The sequence below is a fragment of the Pelodiscus sinensis genome, chromosome 13 (genome assembly GCF_049634645.1).
Source record: "Pelodiscus sinensis isolate JC-2024 chromosome 13, ASM4963464v1, whole genome shotgun sequence".
Taxonomy (NCBI): domain Eukaryota; kingdom Metazoa; phylum Chordata; order Testudines; family Trionychidae; genus Pelodiscus; species Pelodiscus sinensis.
Window position 1 is genome coordinate 19426936 of NC_134723.1, and position 9556 is coordinate 19436491.

The 9556-nt window shown below is 46.5% G+C and overlaps 1 protein-coding gene across 4 annotated transcripts in view; it reads right to left on the reverse strand.

Annotated features, from left to right (window-relative positions):
• The window catches only part of EDA (ectodysplasin A), a 185134-nt gene extending 180148 nt beyond the window's left edge, over positions 1 to 4986 (reverse strand). For all 4 annotated transcript variants that reach the window (XM_075940808.1, XM_075940806.1, XM_075940805.1 and 1 more), the window contains exon 1: positions 4536 to 4986. In XM_075940808.1, the coding sequence (XP_075796923.1) occupies positions 4536 to 4832 (297 nt within the window). In that variant the 5' untranslated portion in view covers positions 4833 to 4986. The remainder of the gene's footprint in view (positions 1 to 4535) is intronic.
• Between the last annotated feature and the right edge of the window lie 4570 nt (positions 4987 to 9556).

The window sequence follows — 9556 nt, forward strand, 5'->3', positions numbered from 1 at the left end:
GTGTGCACCAATGCCATGTTGTGAAGTACAACCTCTGGTCATCCCGTACTACCACCCTCCTTACCTGACCACATAGAGCAACTTACTGCCCCGCATGATGATCATCACTTGCTCAGCCCCCAGCCTCACCTGCCTGCACAGCAACTACTGGCAGGGCACCATCTCCATACCACCCCGAATAGCTGCTGTGCACTAAGTCCCCAACCGCACCTCCCCACACAGAAATGTACCACGTCCCTTCCATTGTTTCAACATGTGGTGTCTCTTCCACAATGAGTTGCTGAGCATCCTCACAAACATCGTTTGAGAACAATTCCTCGCTGCCAGGCACACAAGGTGATTGACTCTCAACCCTTGGCAATATCTTCATCAACTTGTGTCTGTGTATCCAGGACAAGTACTTCTGGTTCTTTTCTAATCTGATTGGTGGGTAATCCACTAATTGTGTAGTCAATAACATTTTTATTGACCAATCATGTAGCTAATAAGGGAAGGCTTCCTCAGTCCTGGCTCATGCTGGGTCCCGGGGCTACCCCTGCTGTGGCTCTGCAGGAAGAGCCAGATATGCAGGCAGCTTGGGCTCCCACTACATTTAGACTGCAGAGACACAGTATGGGTAGCTCCTGGACCCGGTGCAAGCTCAAACTGAACCAGGATTGCTCAGGCCCAGCTCGCACCAGGGAGTCCGACAGCAGCCCCTGTTCGTGGTTAGCCCTGGCCACTGCGGACAGAGGCTGCTCAGGCAGCAGTCCCTATTCGTGGTAGCTGGGGCTTGCCACAAACAGGCTACTCCGCAGACAGGTGCTGCTGCTGGAGCAATCTCTCCCCCCCTCCCATGCTGCTGCCTCTGTTAGAGGCAGCAGTTCGGGGGAGGGGGGGGAAGAGAGAAGGTGGCACAGCAGAGACAGTGCTGGGGGGAACTGGTCTTGAAGGTGGCTCCCCCCCCCAGTGCCAGCTCCTGCTGCCTGAGACAGTGGCAGCAAGGGGTGGGGGAAGGGAGAAGTCAAGTAGACTACCTGATAAGATTAGGCTTATCGGGTAGTTGACTACTCGCCTACATCCCTACCACAATGTCCTGGGGCTTGGTTGTGGGATCCCCACCCAGAATTCCATCCAGTTCAATATAAAACTGGCATGTTTTGGGTGCCACAACATACCATTTGTTTGCCTCCTTTGCCTTGTGGTAGGCCCGCCAGAGTTCCTTAGAATTACAGAATACTAAAACTGGAAAGGATCTTGAGAGGTCATTCAGTTCAGTCCCCAGCCCACACAGCAGGACCAAGTACCATCTAGATCATTCCTAGCAGATGTCTATCCAACCTGCTCTTAAATATCTCCAGTGATGGAGATTCCACAACCTCCCTAGGCAATTTATTCCAGTGCTTAGTTTTTCCTGTTTTCCAACCTCACTCCCCCCCCCCCCCCCCCCGCTTGCTGCAATTTAAGCCCATTGCTTCTTGTCCTATCATCAGAGGCCACGAAGAACAATTTTTCCTCCCTCCTTGTAACACTCTTTTAGATACTTGAAAACTGCTATTATGTCCCCTCTCAGTCTTCTCTTTTCTAAGCTAAACAAGCCCACTTCTTTCAGTCTTCCCTCATAGGTCATGTTTTCTAGACCTTTAATCATTTCTGTTGATCTTCTCCTTGACCTTGGCTCTGCATTGTTGGGTCTCACTCAGACCCCTTGTCACACAGGGAATCGAGAAATGCAACCGTACATGTCCCAGTTCTTATAGGTCACTTGCAGCTCCAATTGCACCAAATCTTCACCCCACACAATGATTAGATCCAAAAGCTCAGCATTGCTCCAAGCTGGAGAGCATTTGGATCAACAGCCACCACCCCAGTGAGACAGATCCAGGAAACAGATTTAAATTTCTCAGGGTTTGCAGGTGGGAGGAGAGCACCTGTAAACATCACCTGGCTGAAGGGCAGCTGGGTTCAAGGTGATGTCCAGAGTGGCAAATTGGGTTATTGTGGGATATATGCAGGAGCTTAGTAAACTCAACAAAAAACCTACCTGATAAACAATGCATGATTGTCAACAATGCAGAGACAAGAATCCCTCACAGGGTTGGAAGTTTTGTGTTGCGAAAAAGAGCTGTATGTTACGATACTTGTCATCTCTGTGATGTGGGCCCTTTGTTTCCAAAAACTACCTTTTGAAAACAAAAACCTCAATGTACCGGTGTAGATAAGGCCTTAGAATATTTCCATCACAATCAAGCATTTTAACAGTCTCTGGGCTAGCTATACAAGAATGAATATATTTAAATTAACAATTTACCTGGAGCATTTCAACTCCACAGACATCATCTAGACCTCAATATGTACCAAAAATCAACATGCAATTTAACACATATGGCTTACCTACTTAATCTGAATAACTGTTTTATTATTTCATGGTATACTTGTTCAGTAGGGTAGCTTTTAAGAGTCATCTAATTTTGCCTGAAGGCCCCTGAGGAACTTCAAACACCTCAGTGGAGTACAAGACAAACTAAGGATTTAAGATATAAAGTAGTCAGTTTCATTTGATTTTATATTGATAAGGTTTAAAATAAAGAAAGAAAAATTGTTAATCTCAATTTTTTGGATTTTTATTTCAGTTCAATAGATAGCTTATTTTTACTGCTTATTATCCACAACAAAGTGTTCCCCACAGTCATCTGTAGTTCAGGTATAATACATTAGACACATGCAAACTTGTTGAGAATTGAACAGTGAGATCAATGCCTTATGGCAAAGCACCAAATAGTGGAAATTTTTATTCCAAATTAATTAATTTATTTTCTATATTGAGAAAGGGAGCAACTGTAATATCTCATATACCAGCTGAGGAAGGGCTTTTATGCCTTTACACAAGTACCTTTCACCCTTTCTTCACCCACAGTTGTGCTTTTCACACTGTTGGAAAATGTGTCACTAGAATTTATGCTCAGCAGAGACCATCATTATTCCTCCAGTCATAGGAAAATACAGATTTAAAGACAAGTCACTGGATGGATTGAGTTATTCTAAACAAAAGCTAGTTCCCTTCCCCAAGTTTACTGAATAGTCATTGTTTATAGAGTGGCTTCACATATTAGGAAGCAACCAAAACCAGATGAGCAGGTACCTCAGCCCCAGATCTCCTCAATCTAAGGTAGTAAAGGACAGGCAAAGTGGCCCCTCCTCTAGTAGTATTACATGAAAATGAGGGTGGAAGAAGAGAGAAGAATCCAGTTTATTGCTCCCATTAAACCTTTCAGCTGGTTAGGCCAGCAGCTGTTAGCATAGAGTCAGATCTGCTCCTTCTCCCTATCCTTACTAAAAAACAAAAATCACTTTTGACTCAATATGGGATAAACTTTAAGACACCCAAAACCAGAAGAGAAAAGAACAGCATACAAAAAAGATCCCCCAAAAGAGTGATATGAGAGGAAGCAGATTTCTACAAATATAGTCTCCACCTTAATATTCAGTTACAGTTGTCTGATCATTACATACATATAACTGTTAAAATTAACACCCAAGATTATAGCATGTTATAAGCTAGTAAAAGTCTTTGATTTCTCTGTGTGTCTGACAGTGTTTTTTGTCTTGTCAGTTCTATAGTTTCACTCTTCCCTCTGAATAATCAATTTCCCCATTTGTTAGTGTAAACCTTTAAGAAGACACTGGAGAAAACACATTTGCATAGGAGAGTGTAATTTAAAGCCACAGAAGTTAGTAGGCGGCTCAGCAACAGTTATTTATTAAACTATTCGATTGTTCCTAGAGCATCAAGAAGGATTTTAAAGTTTATCAGGACAATTGCCACTTGAAGCACCCCTGCAGGCTTGTAAATTGTCAAGATTCAAAGGAAAGAAAATGATGATCAGTGGGGGGTAGGGAAAGGAGAAAAAATTCCCTACACCTATAGTTGAAGTACAAAACCCCAGCGGTCTAAAATGTTTGAGTGTATAGCCTTATAAAACACTTTTGGAATTTCTGTAAGGGTTTTCCTTCCCACTAACCCAAAACAGCAACAAGATCTCTCTGCCATCCCCGGACACATTTGGTCAAACTATATGATGAAAGCATACACTCACCTGGCCAGAAGAGGCATGCATGATATGCTAAAACTGCAGCCACAAGCCATCATGTCCTCAAACTTGTTGCTTCAAGTAAGCAGAGAAAGACCAGTCTCACTTTTTCAAATAGGTTGTGTCAAGCCTGTGCTAAAATCCCTAACACAGGCAAGGGACTGGAAGGCAATCACTCTTGCAGGTGAAACAGAAGCCCCAGCTTTAGTATTAGGTTACATCAGCATCATGCTAAGGAGAGGAAGACATTATTCCAGGCAGATACTTTATTCATAGTGCTCGAGAAGGGAGCATGTCTGCCACCCTCACCTGTCCCTAAGACAGAACCGATCAGCCCTGAAGAGCAGCTGTAAAATCGCTCGCAGCCTAGAACTGCAGACACTTGCCCCACTGTACTTCCCCTATGCCCCGCAAAGGGTCATACTGTTCTCATACTGCCAGTCACCCCCATTGTTCGCGACTCACCTGCTGGCGGCGGTCCGTGGGTTCGGCGAAGCGCTGCAGGCGGGCCGAGCCAGAGGAACCCTGGGCGGCCGCGGTACCCCCTTGACGGACAGGCGGCGTGGGATCGGGGTCCCGCTCCCGGCGGAGCTCGGAACGCAGCTCCAGGTAGCAGCCCAGGGTAAGGAGGTGCAGCGCAAGCGAGAGCGCGAAGAAGCACAGGAAGAGGCGCCAGCTGCCTCCGCCACTGCCCCGGCGGCCACAGGCGCAGCCACCTCCGTCAGACCGGGGCGCTGCCAGCTCCCTACGCTCGGAGCTCATGGTCCGGACGAGTCCCGCGCGGGAAAGGAGGGTTCGCTACAGCTGCATCCTCGTCCGAGGCAGAGGAACCCCAAGCCGGAGCCGTGGCTAGACTGCACCGCACAACAACCGCGTGAAGCGCCCGGCCAGGGGGAGGAGCCGCCAGGGCCTCTAGCATGCCTGACTCCTTGTCCAGACAAGGCCTGGAGGCGGGCAGCTGAGGGACTCCGCCTTGTACCTCGCCAGGCTTCTAGTTAACTCTTCCCTGGCGGCTTACATGCTGCATTTCTCCCCCATAGAATGGGAATGAGAATGGGATAGGAATGTACCTAGACATTCCTATCCCTGGGTACAGGAGAACCCAGGAGTTTCTCTCCAACAGTAGGCCTGCCTGGCGCCCCCTGCTGAGATGTCGATATTTAAATAATTATACAGTTCTAGGGTATTTCAGGAATACTTTCTTTCCATTATCAGGAAACTTTTGTCTGAATAGATATGTGAATGCATTGAGTAGCGAACAAGGCAGCAGCCAACATAGGAGTTTGCCTGGGAAATGTCCGAGAAGAGCTCAGGTATGTGTGGCTTTTGGGGGGCGGTGTTGTGAGCTGGTGGGTTGAATATCAAAGTGTTTGTCAGTGAGCATTTATTTGACTGTGTGTTTGGCGGCTTGAAAAGAACAGCAGTTTGAAAAGAGCACAGTTGGAAAGTTTGAAAATTGTGAATTGGGAGTGCTTTGTTCCAGGTGGGCCTTCAGGGGCTGATTGGATTAGAGGCAAGACTTTGAGCCAGGCCTAGCCATCAACCTTATAAAAAGGCAGTAGGGGCAAACACAGTGAGCAACAAACAGGGGCATTTGCCTGGCAGATCCCCATAGGGTGGTCTTTTTCTTGATTTTTTTTTCACTTCTGCCATTTAAGGGGGCATTTAAAAACCTCTGAAGAATCTCTAAGAAGGCAGGTATGGATAGTGATAGGTCTGCTGTTATCTATACAGCATGTGCCATGTTTGTCTTCAAGACAGTGCAGATGAAATTCCTTCTAAGTGCTTGCTGGTTACCATTTTGGAAGAAAAAATTAGAGGACTTGAGGTCCAAGTATCAACTCTACATTCCATCAGAGAAGATGAAGACTTCCTTGATAGAGGGCAGCATTTAATACTGCAATCACAGCAGGCTGAAGAGCCAATCAGGGCAGTAAAGAACAAGGAAGAAAACTGGCAGCATGTGACCTCTAGGAAAAGAAGGCTAACTCGGGTATCCCCAATGCCAGTAAAGGTAAGTAACCACTTTCAGGCTTTCTTCAAAGGCACTACGGCGGAGAATGCTGTGGCAGGGACCTCACAAGGAAGAAATCAGAAGTAGACACCATCTACTGGAAGATATGGGACATGTAGTCCTGCGATGGGTGTTCTACGACCACCACCCTCAAAGGAAGATGATGGATGGGGGGGGGGGGGGAACGGACTCCCTGCTGAGAGGGACAGAGTCATCCATCTGCCTTCCAGACCTGGAATCTTGAGACGTGTGCTGCTTACCAGGAGCTCAAATTCAGGATGTGACCGAGAGTCTTCCAAAACTGATCAGACCTTCAGATTGCTACCCCTTCCTCTTCCTCCATGTAGGAACTAATGATATGGCCAAGAATGACCTGCTCAAGATTATGTAGTGCTGGGAAGAAGGATCAAGACATTTGAAGCGCAAGTGGTGTTCTCATCCATCCTCCCTGTTGAAGGGAAATGTCCAGGTAGAGATTGTCGAATAGTGGAAGTAAATGCATGGTTGCACAGGTGGTATCGGAGAGAGGGCTTTGGTTTCTTTGACCATGGGACTCTGTTCCGGGAACAAGGATTGCTAGGAAGAGATGGGATGCACCTAACCAAGAGAGGAAAAACTTTAAAAAGAGAGGAAAGAGCATCTTCATGGGCAGGCTTGCAAACCTAGTGAGGAGGGCTTTAAACTAAGTTTGTTGGGGGACGGTGACTTAAGCTCTGATGTAATTGGGGAAGTGGGATACCGGGAAAACACACAAGAAGGAAGGAGCAACAAAGGAAGACCCCTGGTTATCTAAGGTGTTTGTACACGAATACAAGAAGCCTGGGAAATGAACAGGAAGAATTAGAAGCCCTGGCCCAGTCAAAGAACTATGATTTGATTGGAATAACGGAGACTTGGTGGGATGACTCACGTAACTAGAGCTCTGTCATGGAAGTATATAAACTGTTCAGGAAGAACAGGCGGGGGAGAAAAGGAGGAGGAGTTGCACTGTATATAAGAAAGTGCACTGTATGTATGAGAGCAATATGATTGCTCAGAGCTCCAGTATATAGATTCTCAACAGGCTTTTCTCCTTCTGTGGGTTGAGTTTAGAGGTGGAAGCAACAGGGGTGATGTTGTGGTTGGTGGCTGCTATAGACCACCAGATCAGGTGGATGAGGTAGATGAGGCTTTCTTCAGACAAATGAGAGAAGCTTCCAGATCACAAGCCCTGGTTCTCGTGGGGGACTTTAATCACCCTGACATCTGTTGGAAGACCAATACAGCAGTACACAGAAAATCCAGGAAATTTTTGGAGAATGTTGGGGATAACTTCTTGGTACAAATGCTGAAGGAACCAACCAGGGGCCACGCATGACTTGACCTGCTGCTCAGAAATGAGGAGGAACTAGTAGGGGAAGTAGAGGTGGGTGAATACCTGGGAAGCAGTGATCACTAGATGGTAGATTTCAGGATTCTGACAAAAGGAAGAAAGGAGAGTAGCAAAATACACACCCTGGACTTCAGAAAAGCAGACTTTGACTCCCTCAGAGAACTGATGGGCAGGATCCCTGGGATGCTAACATGAAGGGGAAAGGAGTCCAGGAGAGCTGGCAGTATTTTTAAGAAGCCTTATTAAAGGCACAGGAAGAAACCATCCCGATGTGCAGTAAGAAAAGCAAATATGGTAGGCAACCAGATTAAGTTCACCATGGATGTCCTCGGTAAGACAAACACAAAAAGGAATCTTACAAGAAGTGGAAATTTGAACAGATTATTAGGGAGGAGTATAAATATATTGCTCAAGAATGCAGGGGAGTAATCAGGAAGGCAAAACACAATTGGAATTGCAGGTTGTAAGGGAAGTGAAGAATAACAAGAAAGGTTTCTACAGGCATGTTAGCAATAAGAGGGTGATCGGAGAGAGTGTAGGGACCTTACTGAATGAGGGAGGTTACATAGTGACAGATGATGTAGGAAAAGCTGAAGTACTCAAAGCTTTCTTTTCCTCTGTCTTCACAGACATAGTCAGCTCTTAAAATCAGGAATAAGGGATCTTTCGGAAAAGGCTTTATTTTCCGAAAGATCCCCGTCTAGACTTGTGCTTTTTGCCGGCAAAGCCCCTAGCTGGAAAAAAGCGGCAGCCATGTTCATGCAAATGAAGCAGGGATTTAAATGTCCCCTGCTTCATTTGCAATTGCGCTGTGTCTAATCTGCATCCCTTTTCCGCAAAAGGGGTGCAGTCTAGACACAGCCCCAGTGTTTAAGGGCAGAGCTGACTAGAATCAGTTGAGAGTCCTTGTCTTGTCTCAGTGATAGCTTGAGCAAAAATCATTGATAAAATCTTGTGTAGCCTGACCTTGGACTCAACATGCAGGCAGTGTTTTGAAGGGCAGTGCAAAGGAGGCACTGGTGGTGAGGTACCATATTACCTAGTGAAATCATTGGCGCTGAAATCACTAAGGACTGGAATTTGACCACAGAACTGACACTTTCTTAACAAAGACTCCATTTTTGCTATTTAAAAAGTAAATCAATGTAACAGAAAACTGCAACGCTCTCTGGTAATTTTTTAAAAATCGAACTTTAAACTTTATTGAAAAAATTGGATAGTTTGCAATTGAAAAATATTTGACCTACATTTAAGGCAACTGATTTAATTTTGTGTACAATTTTGCATAATAAAGGATGGCTTTTTTTTTTTAAAATCTTCAACTATATTGATATACATTTTGATTAGATCTGTTTCTGATGTGATATTTGTGTGTGGATGTGGTTTGTTGTGTGGGTGGGTTTTTTTTCCTGCTCAACAAAAAATCCTGGAGCGGGGGTCCCGGCAAAACGGTTCGAATTGGGCCCCGCACTTCCTAAAGCCGGCCCTGCTCACAGGAAGCTCCTGGTGGGAGGAAAAAGGTTCCTACCTCCAGTTGGGCACACAGGCAGGATTTCCTGAAAATCCGGGCATTGTGTACCCTGCCCAACCACCCCACGTAAATGTTTGCGAAGTGGTTGTGGTGGTCCACCAGGACCTGCAGGACTACTGAGAAATAGCCCTTGCAGTTCACAAACTGGGCTGTTCGATGGTCCAGGGCCCGGTTGGGGATATGTATGCTGTCAATGGCTCCCCTGGATCACCAGGACAGCAAAACCACCCACACGGAGGACTGCACAGCAGCAGGGAGTTGATGACCCGGACTACCTGTAGAAGGAGACCAAAAAAAAACCACACACAAAACAGAGAATGAGAGGGGGATTGTATGATCCCAGTGGGACATGCCCCCCCCTTCCAAAGTCCCCCCAGGAATGCTCCTGTGAGCCTGTGCTCCCCTCCCCCCCAACAGGGCTGTGTGAGGCCGATAAGGCACAAGCCCCTGGGGCCAGGGCTTTCCCCCCACCCACACTCTACCCCGTACAATCTTCAGCTCCCCTGTCCTGAGGGTCCCCCGTATGCAACCTCCCTCGCCCTGTGCAAGAGCTGCAGCCCATGATCTCC